At 33.4% G+C, this 22,946-nt stretch overlaps 1 protein-coding gene across 3 annotated transcripts in view; it reads right to left on the reverse strand.

The window, feature by feature from the left end:
• Positions 1-294: 294 nt before the first annotated feature.
• Positions 295-22,946, reverse strand: part of CCSER1 (coiled-coil serine rich protein 1) — a 1,343,925-nt gene continuing 1,321,273 nt past the window's right edge. For 2 of the 3 annotated variants that reach the window (XM_032239846.1, XM_032239847.1), the window contains exon 11: positions 295-1,027. In XM_032239846.1, the coding sequence (XP_032095737.1) occupies positions 542-1,027 (486 nt within the window). In that variant the 3' untranslated portion in view covers positions 295-541. The remainder of the gene's footprint in view (positions 1,028-22,946) is intronic. The other variant, XM_032239848.1, reaches the window with a different exon arrangement.

Consider the following 22,946-nt stretch of genomic DNA (forward strand, 5'->3'; position numbering starts at 1 on the left):
TCACAAGATAAGCATGAATGTATGTAATAGAGACAAACACATCTCTAGTTACATGCAAGCAAGCCACATTCTTCAAATAAATATACTGCCAAATATAAGACTTTAACATCCTCTTTTTTCTTCTCTCTTTTAACTATATAATTTAAAATTCTGTATAAATCCTTTATTATTCCTCAAATCTACTTTTATAGTAACACCATTAACAGAGTGAACGGATTGCTATTTGATATTACCTCTGAAACCCCAATGCATATCAGTAAGTGATAGAGATAAAAAATAAATTATGGACTGTACAAATGATCAAGATGGTCCCATTTATTATACACATATATAGTAAAGTCTTCAAGACAATTCAGCCTAGTTCAATTAACATGCTCAAACTTTCACTCTTGGAAAAAAAAAAAAAAAAACAAAAACAACACAAGTTTTTTTTTATGACCAAAACTAAAATGTAAGAAAAAGTACGTGACAATTTTAATATGAACTATGCATGAGAAACACCATCTTTATTCTACCCAAAGACAGGAATAGAGTGATTTAATTACCCATCCTGCTGGCCTAGAGTCTGCAGCTCAGTGCTGTGTAAATTGTGGTGGAGAAACACATTCTTCCTGCTGTACATGTGTAAAGAGATTGGCCCTCTTGGTGGCTGTCCAAACCTGCCTGTAAAGGTTGAATGCTGTCGGGCCATAGCAACTTGGTCCTTTGGTTTCTCTAAGAACGTGGAGAGCCCTTCTGTCTTAGCTGTTGCCTTCAGAGAGCTCTGCCCAACAGTGGCCCGTAAGTTCTGTGTAACCTCTGAAGTGAGGGTTTCGTAAGTTCCTCTTGAATGTTTGATAACTTCTGCTAGTTCCTTGTCCTTCAAGAAATTACTTAAACATAGACTTGGGAGTTGACAGGTCTTGTTTTTGTAGGGACTTGTCTGGTCCGCTGACGAATACCTAAAACGGTCCTCGGTGGGAGTATGCATTGTTTTTCTGTCCCTTGTGTTGAGATTTTGGCTCACAATTCGATTTCGATATGTAGCCTATGGTAAGACACAAAAAGAAAAAGATATCGTAAAAAAACAACTTTCATAGCATATATAAAATACAGAGTGGTATTTATACATTTGCATCTGAACCCCTAATTTTTCAATGAGGTTTATAAAATTATCAATAAAATTATTCATGGGATTCAATTTTCCAGTGCAATACTACTACAAATAGTGATTAAATGGTTAATTTACTCCAAAGGGCATTTTGATTTTTTAAAAATCTAATTTACTAAATTTGAATTATATAGCTTCTATGAGAATACAGATTAGTAAGTAAAAAGTGAAAGATTTATATGATCTGAAGAGAAATCAGAGTATGAAAATACAGATTATTTTAATAAATGATGAATATAAACTTATGAAGCCATTAGTTTTTGCTGGTTTAATAGGCTATAGTTATTTAAATATATGTCTAGAGAGTTTATAGAATTATCAGTATCATGATTTGTATCACCAACGTGGTAAGCAAGAAATTAAAGAAACTAAAAACACCCAAGTAACTATAATAACCTAAGACCAATACAGCACTTACTAGAAATTTCAGTACATGGTTCATTTAGACTTTTGGATGCCATTTATTAATCAAAATCAGGTCCACAAGTACATGCCACCTTCTTGCTCATAAGAATTTTATATTTTAGTAATAAAAACAAGGCATAGCTCATTGAATCATGGTGTGAAGAAGCAAAGATTACAAGCTAGCACCCATATTCCTCCTGAAGAGAACACTGTGTTTGTGTAGAAAAACGCATTGAGGTAAAAACTGAGACTGGCTGACTTAATTGTTCTGCTTGCAAAATGTCAAGGATTTATTGCTGCTGCAAAGAAGGAAGATGAAAATGAAGAGAGACAAAGGAGAAGAGCAGTATAAACAGTAGCAGATTTATACAATGAGTACTTGAGCAATATTTGAGCAATAAACAGCAGCAGACTCATACAATGAGTATTTGAGCCGTATTTGAGCAATCCAATACATGCTCAAAAAGACAGTGAACATTTCTGCTTACATGAAATGGTGTACAGCTTAAATACACAACTTTCAGTTTTCTAAGAAATCATATTTCCAAACTTTATCTCTCCCTAGAGACTCAATTTGCTTATTTAGCCATCACTGCTTTTTTTGTTTGGTTAATATTACTAATTTGGCATAACAAATCAAACCAAAGCAAAACTTGATTGTCAATTGTGAAACCCATTCTTCCCCAAGGATTTTCCTACTCAGTAAATGGCACCACATTCAGGCCAACACCTGAAAGTTATTTTCTCTCTTTTCCTCATACCCCTTAAAATCAAGTCCTTGCTTTTTCCAAAATATAATCTCAAGTCATCCACTTATTTTCATTTCTACTCTTTTCTCCTGATACAATTGCCTGGCGTTTAATAAATATTTGCTAAGTAAAGTTTATTTGTTTGAGATAATACGTAATATTTATTGGTTGTGTGTTCTATTTCAGACACTCTGCTATTGCTCTTATATATTCAGATTCACAAGAGCCTTTTGAGGTAGCTTCTTTTATTCCCATTATGCAGACTGGAAAATTGTAGCACAGAAATTTTGATTTTATCCTATAGCTAGTGTAGGACAGGCAGTCTGCTTGATTATCTACCAGTTCCTTCTTCCTCAAGTATTTCCATAGGAATTTTTCAAAACTTCATCACAATTTTCTAAAATTAATTACATGCAGAAAAACATTGTAATATGAGCTTATGCCTCAAAATGATTATTATTGAAATAAATCTCCCTACTTTCCTTTTTTATAAACTAAGACCTGTTGAGGGTATCCTTATACTCGGCGATTTCAGAAGGAAGGATTTTGCTGCCCAGGCCTTTGCCTTGTCTTTTGTGAAGACAAAGATGTTTGTGAAGTCATCTTTATTTACTTTTTTTGTGATGAACTACTTACAGGAGACCCCATAGTACTTCTAATATGCCGTTTTAACTTTTTCTTAGGTTTGGAGTAGAGATATTTAGGCTGGTAATTTGGTGTGGAAAGGAAACTTTGTAAGACTCACAAGAGATGCCTCAGAGGCTTTTTAGGGGTAGAAGGAATAAACTATTTTGATTCAATTTTCATCATTTAGGAACTTTTCTACTTTTTTCTTCTTGACTCTTTTCCAATACTCTAAGCTTTGGACCTATTCAAAATGTGATCTTTTATTTTCTCTCCATCTCTGTAATCTTACATGTTTATTTAATCAACCCTGTGCTTAATATCTGTGGCCAAATCATGGGTGCCGCTTATGTTATAGTGTGGAAAAAAATCGGGGATAAAAACAACATTAGTAAGTCCATAATGATAATACCAGTGGTTACATTTCTTTTTCATTTCTATTTCAACAGATGCTGCCTAGGAAAGTAGAAATGGTAGATATAGACTGTATTTTCATTGTTTTAATATTACCTTTGAGGGAATATTCATTTTTTTATGTGATCATTTTTATTATCCTGATATATCAAATTGAATGTACAGTTTTAATAAGACATGTTGAAAAGGATCAAATAACTCAGTCACACAGGCAGCCCCAGCACCCCTTCTCCGGTACAGTGTCTGGTACTTAGAAAGCACATGTGGTTCTACTATCAAAAGAAGCAGAATGGGGATTCTTACTCTCAATTTTTAAAGAAAAATACACATTTAAATCAACCATTTATGTTTATTTGGTATAGTTTGGTTTTGACATGTTAGTTTTTTTGGACTTGTTTTTTTTTTCTTAAGTTCTCTGTGATGTCTACCAATATCTCCAAAGCTCGTAGTGTACATAGGAGATTGCCTTGTTGCAGGGGTTAACAGCATGGATAGAATAAGATATATATGGATTCATTTATTCTTGTGATAAATATGTATTGACCACATTGAGGGCAACGTGCTGCATACATGATGGGAAATAGTGCTGTTCATATAAGATCCAAATGCTGCCATAAGGCAGCTTAAAGTTTAATGGGAAAATCAACCAGAATGAGACACTTTTTAGTTTAGTGAACATGGCAAGTTACTTAAGTTTCCTAAGTTGCCAATTTTCTCACCTGAGAAATGAAGATTTATATTTATATAAATATAGATATTTATATCCGTATCTTCATAAAGGATTATTGTAAATATTTAATGATCTACTTGACTCTAAAATGCCTAATATACCTGGAATGTAGTTATCTTAATCACAACAATCATCATCATCGCAGTAACAACAATAATGTAACTAACAGACCTTGAAATTACTTTGAGAGGTGCTCATTTCATCCTTTAGAACCTAATCACTCTAAACACTTTTGTCTCTATTTTAAAAAGGAAAGTCATTTTCTCTAGAAAATTCAAGTAATTTTATATTTATTGTTGTAGTTTGGTTCCACAGAACACAGACTCTGAGACAGGTATTTGTAAGAAATGTATTGGGAATGTTCTTAGGCCAATAACTATGGAGAATGAAGAAAGCAGAGTCAGGCAGAGGGAGAAATTAAATTCTGTACAATTAAATTATCTGAACTGATCACACAGGAAGGTCTGAATTTGGGATGGTTCTTCATAATTGTCTCCAATTCAGGCAAGTGGGTGGGAGTCATATCTCCCATCATCTAGTTATTGGACATTGACAGACTCTGGGAAGGGCTGTGGTATTAGATGAGTAGGTTTTTTTAGTTTTAGTAGGGAAATTTTTGGAGAGAATATTACTTGAGAGCTACCAGTTGCCAACACTCTCAGAAACAGGAAAAATTAAGGCTTCAGTCTTTTTTTTTTTTTTTTTTTTTTTTGAGACGGAGTTTCGCTCTTGTTGCCCAGGCTGGAGTGCAATGGCGCGATCTCGGCTCACCGCAACCTCCACCTCCTGGGTTCAGGCAATTCTCCTGCCTCAGCCTCCTGAGTAGCTGGGATTACAGACACACGCCACCATGCCCAGCTGATTTTTTGTATTTTTAGTAGAGACGGGGTTTCACCATGTTGACCAGGATGGTCTCGATCTCTTGACCTCGTGATCCACCCGCCTCGGCCTCCCAAAGTGCTGGGATTACAGGCGTGAGCCACCGCGCCCGGCAAGGCTTCAGTCTTGAAAGTATTTTTTTTAGGCAGAGAAAGGGAAAAGTAGGAGGTACCTCACACCTTTCACTACATTAATTATCCTATTTTGTGTTTAATGTATTATAGGACAATTTGGCCTAATAGAACACTGAGCCTCGAGCCAAAAGACTCTAATGTTGGCTGTGCTACCAATGAACTGTGTAGCATGAAATGAATAAATTAATTACTTTGGGCTTCAGTTTCTAAGCCCATGAATGAAATAAATAAAATGTAAGAAAATAGAGTTTGGATCTTTAAGAAACCCTAACAATCATTCAGTTGTCTTCCAATTCTAAAATTCTAGGTTTAAAATATATATTTTATCTTACATGTTTTGGAATATATTTAGAAATAGAGAAACTTGAAACAATCCCCAATGGACAGCTAGGAAACATCCTCTTGATACAAAATATTAAAATATATTTTGGCATATAAATTTGGATCTGGAGGAAGGGATGATAGATAGATTGACTGATTAATTTTGGTATATATATATATATATATCCATATATATATGTGGATTTGGTTGCCTTGTCCCAGAGGAAATTAATTTCAATATCATGATGTTAATTGATGTTTATCACCTCTAAAGAACTTGAGACTCCTGAAGGTAATTTTCAATGCAAGTGTCTAGCCACATATTTCTCAAAATCAGAATTAAGCTTCCTGAAACTCATGTAATTATGTCGGATTCTGAGCAATTTAGTTGTCAGCAGCTAGCTTATTATCTATCCATAGAATTCCTAATAAGGATGAAAGGATGGAAAATCTAGTGATTAATCAGTCAAGTGTGCACATTATAATAAAATCAGTTCATTGTTAGCTTTTAATTGTCTTCCTTTCATTTTTTTACAAGAGCATATAGCCTGTATTTCATCAAATACAAGAAAATACTAATTTTAAAACACATTATTATTTAATACACCACTAAGAAATGAAGAACAAACAAAACACCTGATGCTGATTTAAAACAAGTAAACAAACAACATTCTCTTATTTTAGTCCATGTGATCCATTAATAAGTCACACCAGCCTCTCATTGCAGTTTATCTTGTCTTCAGTTGCCTTGCTTGGGATTTGAAAGACAGTCCTTTTGCATTTTTCTCAAAGATTCAGTGTCATCTACACATAGGTATATTTCCTCTCTAGATTTTGTAAAGCATCTGGTTTTTACTTAAGAAGCAAGGAGTTGAAGGCAAGACCGTTACAAATATTTATTTCATGAATATTAAAATTATACCATTTTTTTCCTTGACTTTCTGTATATAAATTTTTTTTGTTATAATACCAAGTACAGTATGCTTTTGAAAGCATTCTTTGGCAACACAGGTAGCACCAACATTTCATATAATTCAAAGAAAGGAAAATATGAAACTATGAAAGAACTCACATTTGCACAGGCAATTTAAACTCCATTACAACTGCAACCTGGTTAAAAGCATTGATTATAAAGTGAAATCTGATATTTAGGGATTCTATTATATTTAAAACTTGAGTCAGTGAAAAATAGAAATAAAATAATCATGCCAATGTGGAAAGGCCAAATTTGTTAAAACTAGATGATGTAATGATAGAATTCATGGGGTAGGGGACAAATATTTCAGTTACTGATTATTGAGTGTTTAATAATATTATATTATTTTTTCTGAAGTCCTTTTCCTTTTTTTGTAAAAAGTATTGGTAGTTGCCATGAATCTTAGCAGGCAAAATTATTCTAATTGCTTGCATAGATAAGAACTCTGCACATGATTATTTTCATTGACTTTAAAATATATTTTTTTCTGCAAATGTTGTCCGCTTGACAAAAAATTGCTTTGCAACAAGAATTTTTTTTTTTAAAGAAATAGAGAAACTTGAAACAACCCCAATAGCCAGCTAGGAAAACTCATATTACACTTAGAAAAATAACTAATGTTGCCGGGTGCGGTGGCTCAAGCCTGTAATCCCAGCACTTTGGGAGGCTGAGGCAGGTGGATCACGAGCTCAAGAGATTGAGACCATCCTGGTCAACATGGTGAAACCCTGTCTTTACTAAAAATACAAAAAATTAGCTGGGCATGGTGGTGTTTGCCTGTAATCCCAGCTACTCAGAAGGCTGAGGCAGGAGAATTGCCTGAACCCAGGAGGCGGAAGTTGCGGTGAGCCAAGATCACGCCATTGCACTCCAGCCTGGGTAACATGAGTGAAACTCCGTCTCAAAAAAAAAAAAAAAAAAAAGAATAAAAAGAAAAATAACTAATGTTAAACAGGATCTAAACAAAATTGAAAGATTAATGAAAATGTCAATATCATAATGTAAATTCAATTGAAAAAGTAGATAAATATCAAATTATGTTAAAGTGAATCAGTATTATTCTTGGTCACAGTTCTTGTAGTAGAAGCTAAGTAGTAACTTTTGTGTGCATAATTCACACTGAGAAACATGGCTTCTGAATAAGTTAACAGTTTCCTATTAACGAGACCTGCAGGTTCAGTAAGATATACAATGAGAATACTATACATTTTATTCCCAAGGATAGACATTTCACCTCTACCCATTGTGGTACCCAGGTGATACAGTTTGACTGTATGCCCAGCCAAATCTCATCTTGAGTTGTAGTTATCATAATCCCCACGTCATGGGAGTGACTGGGTGGCAGTTACCCCATGCTGCTGTTCTCATGATAGTGAATGAGTTCTCATGAGATCAGATGGTTTCATAAGAGGTTTTCCCCCTTTACCCAGCACTTCCTCCTGCCATCATGTGAAAAAGGATGTGTTTGCTTCCCCTTCCACCATGATTGTAAATTTCCTAAGTCCTCCCCAGCCCTGCAGAACTGTGGGTCAATTAAACTTCTTTCCTTTATAAATTATCCAACCTCAAGTATGTCTTTATTACCAGCATGAGAGTGGACTAACATGCCAGGTCAAATAGAATACAAGTTTCATAAGGGTAGGGACTTTGCTTGTCTTGTTCAGTGCTGAATACACATGTCCTACAGACATCTGGCATTTACTGAGAACTCCTTTAATATTTATATGGTCTGGAAAATAATCTACTGGACTTTCTTTATTAAAATGACTTACCTAACAGATCTTTCAAACTCACCAAAGCAATATGACATTATATCTATAGTATTAGATATCAAAGCAAATGAAAAAAAATCCCCTTCAGTGTATTTTGTCAATACTGTAGAAAATGAACTAAAAGAGAGATATTGTATAGCTGCAATTTTTAATTGCTTCCCCATCCTGTTATGTAAACATATATGGTGGGTATATACATCTTTGGGTAAAATCCAGAGCTATAAAAATATCTGCAACAAAATATGTTTGACTCAACTCCTTTATCTTCTATTTATGTAAATATTTTAACTTCTGAATTACAAATAACAATGGTCATAATCTCTAATTTATAAAAATAATCAATTTTGGTAATTCAGTTGTGGTAGCAAGATATTCCTTAGAATAAAAACTCAACAACTGACTGACATATTTGATGCTGGTGTAGTTGCATGGAGACTGATTGAGTAGATCACTTTATTATTTCCGAAAATAAATGATGAATGCCTAAGCTGAGGCAGTATAACAAACAAATGACCGAAAAGGCTCTATAATACATATGTTAATATAATTAATTACAAATACATCAACATAGAAACCTAAAGGCAGAATAATAGAAATGTGATATTACGATATCAAGAAGCCATATCTATATGCCGTTAAATATAATTACATGTAAGAAAAATGCTTTCAATGAAGGCCTGTATGAATATTATTACTCACTGAGTAAAATATCGAAATTTATAAATAAATCTTAAATGTAAATAATTTTCATTTTATGTACTATATGTTTAAGTTTGTATTACTTATTGCCTTGTTACTGGGGCCATCATGTACATTGCAGGATGTTTAGTAACATCCTTGTCCTGCACCTACAGAAACCAGGGTACCTCTCTGTCACCCAGTTGTGAAAATGAAAAAAGTCTCCAGACATTGCTAAATGTCCCGCAGGGGTGGGGGATGGCAGCAAAATTACCCCCAGTTGAGAACTGCTTCCCTAAACTACAATGCTTCCCTAAACAGATAAACATGATCAATGACGTATAAGAAAAAACAATTATACATAAATTTCTATCCTTTTATCATTTATAGCCATTATGAGTGTGAAATTAGGCCTTTATAAATTTTATTTTACTTAGTTTGCAAACACATTAAGACCCTTATTATGTTCTAGGCATTCTTCTGGGCCCTTAGTATTTTTAAAAATTAATAATTATATCTCTTTTACTAAATCAATCCAACGTAGTAATAGACATTGAAAGCATTTATAAACTACTTAAAAAGTAAATGCTCTTTCTGGTGTTTCACAACATAATGTGTTGATTTAAAGTAAATAAGTACTCCTAAAATGTGCCTCTTTCTCAAGCACAACAAAGGGCCAATGTAGACTCAAACCACATTTAAAAATAACAGACTGCCCTTTTCCTGTCATCACTGAGACACAGAATTTCTCTTCAAAAGGTTTTGGCACTGTTGCTGCGTCTGTTTGTAGCCTTAGATGTGGAATCTGTTTTCAGTGATAAAGAGTTCTGTTAAAGGTTTAGGAAACACTCTACCACAGAGAGATTGTATAAAGCAATTTTTTTGCAAGCAGAAAGCCCTGTAATAAGTGGAAGTGAAAACCAGAAAGAAACATCCAAAGGTTCTGGCAGACAGGATTTTTTTTTTCTTTTTTTTTCTTTTTTTCTTTTTTCCAGATTGCACAAGTTACCAAGAGGTGTGGAATGGAGCAAATTGTCCAGAGTTAAATTACTTCTTCTGGCTCAGCCTCACTCCTAAATTCTTTACAGTATACTAAATTCTCCTGGTAGGAATTTAGGACTCAAACGGGGTTAGAAGACATGTAGGAGAAAGCAAGGTGAATGCTAATAAGGCCAGCAGAGCTCCCAAGAGGGTAAAATCATAGCACCTCTCTTTCTTCAAAGGGAAAGTTAAAACATAAAACAGTTTTCCCAGAAGCCACTAGGCATATGTTTTGACTGTTCTGTTTATAATTAGAGTAAATTAACTCTGGGCAGAACCAAATCCTGTAGAACAATAAGTTGTCTTTAACAGTAATGTATGTGTGAGAGTGTGTGTGTATGTGTGATCACCTATTCTATGTCAGTAATTCTCCTTGGTTAAAAGGTGATTTAAATGAGAATTTCAGACAATTATTGCTTATAAAAGCAATAATAGGAGAGTGATTAAGGACTCAATTCAGAAGAAATCTACATTCTGCACAACTGGTATTCCAGAAATACGTGATTTCTAAATGACAAAATGAGTTAAAGATTTAACTTAAATTTATATGCCTTAGGGGAAGGAGTAGAAAATAATTTTCTGTGTTTGCATAGGAATGCACAAGAGTGAACAATTATAGTGGCTTAGTATAGCAAAAGATAAAAAATGAGCCTCTTGTCTAGACACCCTGCTGCCCAACACCAACCACATATTATGTAAAATCCTTCTTGAATGAGAGTAGTATTCAATAAATAATCTCAAAAAAATCATTAGATTCACATATTGTCTCGTGTGAATAATTCATAGGCTTTATAGCCAATCGCTGTGACTTTATGAGGTAGAAATATTTCTGGAGTCCAATAAACGAATACGTAAATAAATATACTGTATACAATTAAATTAAGACTCTAACTTAGTGTTCATCCCTCTTTTTTTTAGTCCTTATTACCATGATTAAATTATGTGAGCCCTAAATTTCTTGCTTAGATGATTTTATCTTACAAGTAATTTTACCGTGTGCTCTGCTTAAAAACTTCTAAAAGTAACATATTTACCTAATCTAAGAGATAATATAAGCAACAAAGTGAAATAAAAATACAGCAATTTCACAATGTTAATCTGTTGTTTTATATCAGTACAATGTAATGCAAACTACTTTTAGGAATAAGCTTGACCCACTGATAAAGACAATATATTATTAAATACATGGCACATTTTGGAGGATACTACAAACAATACATATAAATGACTTTAATACAAACTATTCCAATTCTTATAAATGTACATTAAGGTTGGTTTGGAATGCCTTACTTCAAAGGTATTTTTACGCATGGAAATCTGAGGCTCTTACTAGTGATTGATTTAATAATTGATGTTACGTTTTCCTTCAGCAACATGCACAATTTTGGGTAGAACAAATGTCATTTAAGGAAATTCAGGGGACATATACAAGGCAACGATGTGACAAAGAATGAGAACTTACATTTTCTGCATGATGGCTTAGTGAATATAACACTACTTAAAAGTCCCTCAAAGAATTTAAAACATCAAAAGAATATTGCTAACGTGTATAGAAATTTAAAATATACAGTATGGCTGGGAATTGCAATGAAGTAATATCCACCTAATTTTTTGAAATTCTTTCATATCATATAAGGAATAAGACACAGCAGGGAATTAATTATAGTACAAAAAGTTATGGTCAGAATATCATTACATACAAGTTAGAATCAATTTTTAAAGAAGCATAGAATTTCAAAAATATACTCTTTTGCTGAATGTAGAGTTGAGCCTTGGAGATAAGAGGTTTATTTAATAATAGCAATTTTTCAAATAGCCAACCATTTTTTTTCCTACTTATGATGAGTTTATGAGTGTTAGAAACACTTACTATAGAGTGTTAAAAAATTATAAGGCTAATTTTTTTTTTCTTTTTGTAAAGCTGCTTTATCAAAGCAAATCATTTTCTTTACAAACTCAGAGTAGCCTCAAAAAGTCTGCTAACAAAGAGAAAACAGATGGGCCACCAGCTTCAAAGTTAGTCATCCTTAAAAAGATCTAAAATTGATTTAAATAGAAAAAAAATCAAGCACAAAATATAATGAGAGTTAGATGAAGCTTACAGTTGCTAAGATCTAAAATAATTGTCAAATATTTTCATTTTATTAACATCAATTATTTTCATTTTATTAACGTCAATTATTAATATCAATGATCCTAACTTCTTGCTCATTGAAAACATATTTTTATTTTTTGACCTAATATTAAATAATTCAAGATTCAAGACATAATTTAATGTATTTTAATACCGTAATTTTATAAGGAAACTGACTAGACAGGCTGTGTGACTTACCCTAGATTCTAAAGATTGTTAATAGTAAATGCAACAACCAATTCAAGATTTTCTAAAGCACTTTTTAGTATTTCCATGCAAAACCTGTCACCTTTCATTTTAATGCACAGACACAGATCTACATTTGATATTTAAAAAAAATAACATCCAAAAGATTTGTGGTGGAATATTTAATTGCATGTGCTAATAGCAAATCTCATGAACAATGGATATGCAGAAGTTATATCTGTTATATTGATAGAATAAAAAGGATAGATAAATAGAAAAATTCTTAGAGTAGTACGTGGAAGATATTTTGTGCCGTGTTATGAGAAACGAAGATCAAGACGTAACCATATGATGATAAAGTAGACATAGGTATGCCTGATCTTTGCTAGCTATGCTGTGCTACAATAGGCTGCAGTTAAAAGGGAAGACATGGTAACCAGATACTGGCTTAGGACAGATCTGCATTCCCAGACTGAAGTTGTCTAAAAGCAGGAGTAAGTCTTCTCTATCTACACAGGTGCTATCTTCTGTGTTTTCAATAGAGACTATGTTGGAAGGTCTTGATGTTGGAATTAAAAGGCTAAGGTGAATCCAAATGATGGTTAACAGAGGTGGCAGTTACCTCTCTAACATCAGGACAAATTGGCAGGTACTAGCATAGGTAGAAAATGAATTCTCTAAATCAACTCTATAGATCATGTGTTATGTTGAATATACTGGGAAATTTCGCACAAATCGCTGTAAGGGAAGAGGGTATCTGAGGAGTGTCAAAATCTAAAACTAGTCCTAATAAAAGAGATTGTATCTCCTATGCTAAGTTTACTAATGTTTCTCATTCTCTTTGGTTCTTTCTTCCTTTACTATTTATTCTTTCATTCATTCATATCTATTCATTATTATAGAGAACCTGCAAAATATAAATACAGTGAATGATTCAAATAAATTAAGTATGCAGTTCTACCACCAGGAACTTACTTTTACTTAAGGAACTAAACTACTATAAATAAAAATTAAGAGAAAGCAAAATTAAGCCACTAAAACAATAACATAGAATCTTAAATCAAAACCAGATTTAGTGAAAAAATGTGTGGTACAGCAAATATCTAAGCCTGAAACTGAGCTTTTAAAACAATTGCTTTCTTTGGTTGCCTCAGTTTCTCACCCCTACCCCTACCTTGTTCATCATCCCACTCCAATTTGGCTTTTGCTCCTGAAAACCTCAAAGTTGTTAAGTAAAATGGATACTTATCAGTTTACACGTTTTCCTTTCACCTTAAGAGACATTTAAATGGAGTTAAGCACTCTCAGTTTGAATTCCACTATCTGTTGGTGTTTGTGACATCTCATGCTCTGGTGGCTGTTCTGTTTCTCCGGTCACTACTACACCATCTCCTTTGCTGGGCATTTTTCCAATTAAACACCTGGGTCTTCATGGCATGGTCCAGATTTATTTCACTCTCCCTAAAAAATCTCATCCATTCACATAACGTTAAACATACCAACTTCATGTGAACAACTCTTAGATACTTTAAACTTCTTTTCATTTTCATTCATGGATCTACTTCTGTGACTTTATTACTGGTATCTCAATTTTATATTTTCCTAACTGAACTCGTAGTAATTGTATCATGTCTGGTTTTCATCTTAATACTTCAGTAACATTTGTTGAACACATAAATGAGTGGAGACCACAAAAAAAAACTCTGGAACTGTGCTTGATACTTTCTTCTTTCACCCTACGTTCACTCTATCACTAGTTGACAGTGATTCTATTTTTATTCTATCCACTACTCTTCACCTCCATCCCTCTAGTTCAACAGCATTATCTTGTGCTCCTTAATCCATTCTTCTGCACCTTCACACACATACCACAAAAGAGCTATACTTTTTAATGCAAATTTAATTATGCCATTGACCTTCTTCCATTGACCTTCTTATTTTCTTTCAATACTTTCATAATGAATTTCAAGAATATACAAATTCTTGTAATGGTCTACATGATTCTGAATGATCTAGCTGCACTTACACCTCTGTAATTTCTTCCTAGGACAATTTTTCCTTCAATCATTGTGTTTCTGGCAACATTAGTCACTTTTGAGTTTCTTAAACATGAAAAAATCTCTCCTTTTTTAGGTTTTTTAGGACCTTTATGTTTTTAGCCTCTATCTTGAATGTTCTTCCCTTCATTTTTGCCTGGCATGTAACTCAGTCTCTAGAAAATGTTAAGCCTTTTCACACCCAAGAATTTAGTTCAAATTATCTATTTTTTAACTTTCCAAATGCAAACACAACCTATACATTTTCTTTATAGCAATTGTCCTATACATATGTATGATATACATGCATATAGTGCATTTATTTGTTTAATGCCTATCACTAATTTAGATAGTATGCTCTGTGAAAGCCAAAATTGTGTCAAGTTTTTCTCCCAGCACTTACCCTAGTTTATGATATAAAGTAATTGTTTGATAAATATTTTTTGAAGATGAGTGAAAAAAGGAAGAGATTTAAATAAGGAAAAGAAAAAAAAATCAAATATGGGACTATCTCAACTAAATCCTTGAAAAGTCAGGAAGTCATCCTGGGCATCATGAATAAGGAGTAAATATATATTTATGAAACCTATTTTGAGAACTGTTAGTATTAAACTTACTTGCTAAGGTGAAGTAGGATGTCTACATAGGGATGGGGCAAGAAAAAATTGTATATGTAAGTTGTCTATATTGTTTAAGTTATTGGCTGCTAATTTAAAGAGTGAAATATTAAATGAAGGTCAATTAAAGGTTTATGATGAGATAAGTGGCATGACAAAACAGCGTTTTAGAAAGGTTACATAATTGAGAATCAGTCCAAGGTACAAATGCATAAAAAAGGCAATTCAGAATGCATACACATTTTAAGAATGAAGGAAGTAATGTGTCACAAACAGTGGTCACAATTAAAGTTCCATGTTATTAGTAATTCAGATGTCTCACTTAACAGGCAAGAAGAAATGTTTTAAGTCTTTGAAAAAATGCAAAATAATAATTTTTAAGTCTTTGAAAAATGCAAAATAATAATTTTCAATAACTCAATGTTTATATATATAGTTAAAATACAAATAAAACATGAAGAAAAACATAGACATAAACTAATTTTAATTTTACGTAGTAAAAATATTAACATGTTGAATTCATAATCTACATACTTTAGGAGCAATCAAATTTATATAATTTTTTTCCACAGGATTTATGTAAAACAAACCTTTTACTTATATTTCCCCAAATTATGAACAAATGATGAAACATTTTGTGGTTGATACTGTTTCTACATTTTCCCCAAGGTATTTTTATTTAGAAAAGTCTATTGATATAAAAATGATCTATTGTACAGCATCAGGGTGTTTTTGACTAGATCCTATTGTTCAGGGTCTTGCCAGCATGAAATAAATGCCTCCAAAAACAATTTAGACTACCTCAGTGAGAGTGATTTTCCTGTACCCATCCAAATGGGTCTGAGAAACCATGCCTCTTTACAGACAATCTAATACATCCAGTACAAAGAGGCTTAAACATTTTCTCTTGAAATTTTTTTTCTCTGAAAACTGAGATTCTACTGACTGGGCATGGGGATGAGTGATAGAGAATTATGCCTCCAGACCCTCAAATGCAACTACATAGGTGAAAGTGGATCATAGTAGCTCTGGTTCTGGCATTTAGTAGTTATGTGTTGAATTTGTATCTGTTGAACAAAAAAATGAATAAGGAAGTCACCAACTTTTCCAATACCTACTGTTTTATATGATTTTAATTTACTATATAATAGCTCAGACAATTTTAAAAGATTGCAGCACTGCTAACAAAGCATGCTGTGAACATTTTGTAAGGAAACTAACAAAACTGTAAAGCATTCCGGTATCCATAATGTTTCAAAACATCATTATATAGAATACTCCTTAGTCCTTGATTCATCTAGCCAAGAATATGTCCTTTTCAAGTTCATCCCTAAAAGCTGAAGAGCTGCATAAACTTGCAGCTGTCCTTTAAAGCAGAGTGCATATGATACCTTTTCCGTCTCTTCTATCTCACAGGAGACATCTGATCTATCACAATAATGAATGTTTTAAACTTTGTGTAGTTCTTATTTAAAAACATGCATAGGCCGGGCGCGGTGGCTCACGCCTGTAATCCCAGCACTTTGGGAGGCCGAGGCGGGTGGATCACGAGGTCAAGAGATCGAGACCATCCTGGTCAACACGGTGAAACCCCGTCTCTACTAAAACTGCAAAAAATTAGCTGGGCATGGTGGCGCGTGCCTGTAATCCCAGCTACTCAGGAGGCTGAGGCAGGAGAATTGCCTGAACCCAGGAGGCGGAGGTTGCGGTGAGCCGAGATCGCGCCATTGCAGTCCAGCCTGGGTAAAAAGAGCGAACCCCAGTCCCGCCTAAACAAAAAAAAAAAAAAAAACATGCATAATATTTGTACTACTTAGTGTAATGCACTAAGAAGAAGACAAGACATCATGAAAAAGCAAAACTCCACTGCTCTATTCAAGCAAGAAGCTTAAAAGTGAATTATTGGATATCTCAGTAATCAAGATGCATTAATCTTTTATTTTTGAAAGTCAAGGGACTCTATAGAAAATCTGCCTGTGTCCTTACACAGAGTAGCACACCTTGTTTTTGACTCAGATCATATCATAATCAGCACCATCTACTCAGGAGTGGAAGAAAATATTCCTTGAATGAAGACAGCTTAGATATAATTCACATTGAACCACACAGACATAGAGACAGTTTATAATTGCTGGACAAGAAGAATTTAAAAAGAGTGAAGCTATTTCTAGATAACACATACTTAGGAAGAAACATATTTTTGCACATATTAGAAACACCAATTATTAAATTGATTTAAAGTTGCTATATAAAAAGTTTCTATTTGAATATATTCAAATAGAAAAATGCATGCTAAGGATATAATAAAACAATAAATAAAATCAGAGATTGTGTTACAAAAGGAAAGAGCACATTAAAAAGGGCTTATTCTCATAGCCACAGTTGACTTTAAATATTTACAAATTCATCAATAAAAGTGAAAAATTTATTAGGGGTTCCAACTGTATATTAGTCATGGCTTCCATATAGAGCTTAGGCTTAAGTAGACTAGACAATGATATATACTGTGGGATTAGTCATTCTCGAGCATTCAGTTTGCTATCTTTAGCTCTAAGGAATTCTAAAATTTTCTTATGCATAAAAATTACCTCATGACCACTTGAAATAAATATTACTTGGACCATAGAAAGTGACTTAGTAGTTCTGCAGTTGGGCTCAGAATTCTTGAATAATAGCATGCATATCATATGATCCTAAGACAAGTAGTATACTGTGAAATGAATGTTTCTCTAAGGTGAATAATCCCATCAGAGAAGAAAGGTAGATAGGTAGATAGGTAGGTAGGTAGGTAGGTAGGTAGGTAGATAGATAGATAGATAGAGATATTAGGTTGGTGCTAAAGTAATTGTGTTTTTACCATGAAAAGTAATGACCCAAACCACAGTTACTTTTACTCCAACCTAAATAGTCAATATAGATTATCCCTAGTTGATAATAGTTGAATCTGACTCCTACACACACACAATAAAATAGCATTGCATAATCAGACTACATGATGCACATTAATCAAATGACATATCTCTTTGAGTTTTATAGTATACAAATGTGTGCAGTAGTAAATCCCAAATGTGGGTAGCTAGAGAGATAAATATAGAGTGTGAAAGACTCTATACTTCTAGTGTCATTTCAATCAGGCAAAAAATCATTTTAATTGTATATAAATCGTGCATTACAAGATTTCCTTCAGAAATTGTTTTATATAGAGGTTTGGACTCACAGAATCTTAACAGTTCAGACAAGATTTGAATGTCCAGAATAGTAGATCAGGTACAGTTATCTTCTATGTACTCCTTATAGAATGTGGTTTCTGCAGAAACATCATCTTGTCTACATGTATCAAAACATTTTCCAAAAATAAGACCTCCGATTACTGCTATGCAATATTCAAATGAAGCAAACACATCTACTCAAATACAATAATACAAGTAGAGATAGATCCTGAATATTTGAGGTTTATTTTCAAATTAGATTCTATTCATGACAAAACTTACTTTTGCCCTTGAGTTGCATATACATAAACATTTCTATCCATTCAAGAATTATGACAGGAAAGAAATAATGTATGAGCTTGTTATGAATCCAGTAAAAATAATTAATATGGTAAGTCAGTGGTTCTCAACTAGGGCGAATTTGCCTCTTAGGGAATTTTTTACTGTTTGTAATGAGAGGGTTGACTATTAGTGTTTAGAAGGTAGAAGTCAAAAATGCTACTCTGCATAAGGGAGGCCTTCACAACAAAAATTTATCCATTCCAGTATGTCAGTAGTGCTAATGTTGAGAAACTCTGCCATAAATCAAAACTATAAGTCCTCCTAATACTTATTTGTGAATTTATTCAAGAGCTCAAGAATGAAAGGTTTTCCTGACTCTGACAGTATATATAACTACAGATTTAATTCACAACTCAGGTTAAGTCATCTGTTTGGAATACTCAATTTGTAACCCTGTCAGCTGCTGATCCTGCAGCCCCTCAGTTTGGTGCCTATCAGCCTCCAGCATAGACAATGATCCCACACAGGATGTCATTTAGCTGCAGTAAGTAATTGCTCTTCATTTCACTCTGTTAAGAAGCACTCTTTCTTATTGATTTTGGGCTGCACCTGAAGCACGACTACAATTTTTTTTCCACCAACCTGAATCTGCTCCTATTGATCAACTAATGCTGCCCTTCTGGCAAAATTTGCTATACCAAAACCACTGAGCAAGAAAAAAGCATATGTAAAATAAAACACTCCTATGGGAAGAAGCCAGCAAGTGGTGCTTCCTTATCTAATATTGCTAGTGAAGAAGCAGACTGAACAGAACAAATTAGAAGGACTTGAAATTTTGTTTCCTTTTTCTCTCTACTTACTAGTTAACTCCTATATAATTATGTGATTAGATGTGTTTAAATAGCAACTCTCTATTTTCTTTTCACACTATTATCCAGGAGGTCTGTTGTTAAGGTAAAGTCCTTATCTGTGGAAGGTCTGCCTCTGGCTAAAAGTAATTTTAGGTAGTGAAGCACACTAGTTAAAAATTTGTGCTCTGAGACAGTTTTTGGTTTGTATCCTATCTTAGTCACTTAAAGGTGATATAATATTGGGTACATTCTTTAACATATTTGAGCTTTGTTTTACTCATCTGTAAAATGAAGATGTATGGTTGTCACAAAAGGATGATTATGTGAATGATGAAACGATGAGAAAAAATAAAAATGAAGCATCTAATGGCAAGGACATGAAAACCAAATTGTCAAGGAGGCAATTGTTTAAAGTGAGAAATGACACTGTATTCTACCAGAGAGTTGCAGATTTTCCTGTCCCCAAGTCCTCTAGATGAGGTTCTAGAATCTCAACTTCATTAGAATCTCAGTTTTGCCATTATCACAGAGGTCTTAATTTGGTCCCTTAATTCACAGTTTTGAAGGTTCAGGCTATATGCCTTTCTGTTCACCAGGTACAACCAATTGATGCAAAAACATTTCAGACTAATTCTGAGTTTCTACAAGGAGTCTGGGTAAATTACAGGTCAATTTTCTTGTCACATCATCTCTCATCACACTCAAATATCTGGCTTTCCTTAGGCCCATTTCTACATATATAAAGGTGTAAAAACAAAAAGTTTATTGTTAGAAAAGATTAAAGAATCAGATGAGCTACTGTATGGAATGTTCTTAGCACAATACCTGGCACACAGGAAATACTAGGCTGATAGTTTCTGTACAGCAGAATGTCAACATAGTGAGCAGGGACATGATGTCTGTAACAAAAATAAGGATAGCTAATATTTCACCAAAATAAAATTTTCATACATATGTTAAGTTTTGTCATTAACAAAGTACAACTATTCAAATTTTGAAAGATTGAATACGCTGCATTACAAAAAAATTATTGAATTTTTCTCACCTTGCTCTGCAGTAACTTGCAGTAAATCATTTATATCCTTAAGCTTATAACTGTCTTCCTGTAATAAGAAGCTTTTTCCATTATTCCCAATGTGCAAATATATCCAGCAAATCTGACTGAAGTTATTACTTTTATCCCTCATCATTGTATCATATGAAGCTTGGAATACATCACACTACTTTGGAGCTAGGTTCATTCCTTCATTGAAATGAAGACTTTTCAGGAACATAGATATTTGTTCTTGCCATTTATTATGAGTTAAAATTTGTTATTTTGTGTTATAATTTATGAAGGAAAAGTAAAAACAGCTTTTGGAGTTCAAATTTTCATGACCATGTATTCACTTGTTAACATCCTATTCATGCCACATTTCTTCATCTTTGCACATGTGGTATTAGTCATTGCAGAAAAGGTATTTTGATTTTTCTTTCAGTGAGTAAGAGTATTTAGGGTTTAGGAAAATGAATATTATTTACTTGCTCTTGATGTGTTGACTAGCTTTATACAACAGCATTGTTTTACTCATTCTTTCTTTCCATAAGCCACTTTGTCAATTCTAACATGTTCTCTGAGAAACCCTTTCCCATGAAAACATTTATATAAAATTAACATTTATTCACAATGTTGCTGTTAAATTTTGCCTATTGGTTAGGTTTTCATCCCACAGATACCATTTCATATGGCGAATTAGCTGAGGGAAAGAGTCATACTTCTTTTCAAATATGTACTGAGTGGGAGAGGAGTAGGGGTTGAAAAATGACCTATTGGGCACAGTGTTCACTATTAGAGTGATGGGTATGCTAGAAGCCCAATCCCCACCATTATGAAATTTATCCATACAACAAACATGCACATGTACCCCCGAATGTAAAACAAACTAAAATTTTAAAAAGGAAACGATATACAAAAACATGTATTCCAAAACCATAATAGAAAGCTATCCATCTTCGTGTGATCAGAGGGAAAGGCTTAAAAATAATAATAACAATAAAGGATGATGCAAGGAAGAAAATATTGGAAAAATAAAGGAAAATGCAAGATGCAAGGTTGACGTTTATTAAGGCAGCTAACCAGCCTGTAGGCAACAGTTTAGACATATCTTTACAACTCAGATTTTAACTATGAAGTATTTAGTAATGAGTCTGATGTATATTATTCAAATCAAACAGATATGGATGGATGAGTAGACAGACATACACACGTGTATATTCTATCACCACCAGTGGATAGTTCTGCAAATATAACTCATTTGCATATCAACTATGTAACAAATACACTTTCCTTCATCTTATCTTCAGGTTTCCATTAACCTGTATAATTACCACCAGCTGCAGAATAATCAATGTTGTTAACACAATGAGAAAAAGATAGTCCTCAGAAAATGAGGAAATTAAAAGTACTTCCAAAACTGGGAGAAATAATATTCCAGAATGCGTTAAGTACATTTTAACCATCAGGATGCAGTGTTTCTCAGAAAAGTAAAGCTATTCTATCATTCACTTGAGTCATTTTAAAAAATTAAATTTATGTGATAACCTAAGAAGCATGCTAGCCGTCAATTTCCTCATATCAATGGTTTCAAACATCGACAGGTCTAAGTATTATATAAGGTACTAGCTAAAATGGGACACTTTTACCCTCAGAAAATTTGAATCAGCAATCTGTTATATTGTGATTCGGCATTTTAACACATTTCCCAGCAATCCAATACATTTATTAATATGTACATTCTGAGTATTACACATAATAGTTTTAAATATTTTTTTCAAAAATCATATTGAAAATAATATGTTAGAAACTGTGACAGTTTTGAGATAATACCCTGCTTACAAACTGAAAAATTGGGAACTATAGACACATATATATACTACCTTTGGTCTACCATAGTTTCACGGATATTGACAGAAGACAAGAAATTCCAGGGTTGGGACCCAGGAACTTTATTACCCATGGCAAAGCAAGCAGCATAAGCTTTAAGCATCCATTCGTTTCCAATGCTCCCAAGTCCCATGCAGCTATGCAAAGCAGTCCAGGTGGATGCTTCACGCACAGTAGATTTGTATCAAAATTGGGAACCTCAATCTTTTAAAGGAAACTTCTAGCAAACGCACTAAACTTGCAGTCTTCAGTGTAAGCGGCATTTTAAACACTAACATAGAATGTCCGAGAACTTTTTTTTTTTTAAATCAGAAGAACCATCCACAATTTTCAACATATATTTTTGTCTTAGACATGTATATGTTTACTAAAAAGGAAAAATGTGTGCACATAAGAGATAAAATACAAATTATTGAATAAGTCATCTGAAGTTTCATTTTTATGACACAATTATTGAAAGTAATATATCCTGAAATAAAAGGCAGCGAAATCTGCTAGTTCAATAGCTTAGGGACTCAGCATTGTGAATGAAATACACTATTCAAATATTTTCAAGTGTCACTTAACAGAGTGTTAGATCAGATTACATTGAAGAGGTTTCTATAAGACCCTCAGAAGGTCCTTAAACATGGTTTGATATGGCATCTTTTTTGATGTTCCTTAATCCAATACTATTCATTGTAATTAATTTGCTTCCTCCTAGTGATAAAAATATAATGTGTTAGAACTGTGAATTACAAGTTTTTTTTTTGTTTTTTTTTCTTCTGCTTTCTTGGAAAAGTTACTGAATCTGCAAGGATTTCTCTTTGAAAAGTAATTTTAGTGTGATTTAGAC

This window comes from Sapajus apella, unplaced genomic scaffold, assembly GCF_009761245.1.
Source record: "Sapajus apella isolate SASKATOON/1434 unplaced genomic scaffold, GSC_monkey_1.0 scaffold45, whole genome shotgun sequence".
Classification (NCBI taxonomy): Eukaryota; Metazoa; Chordata; class Mammalia; order Primates; family Cebidae; genus Sapajus; species Sapajus apella.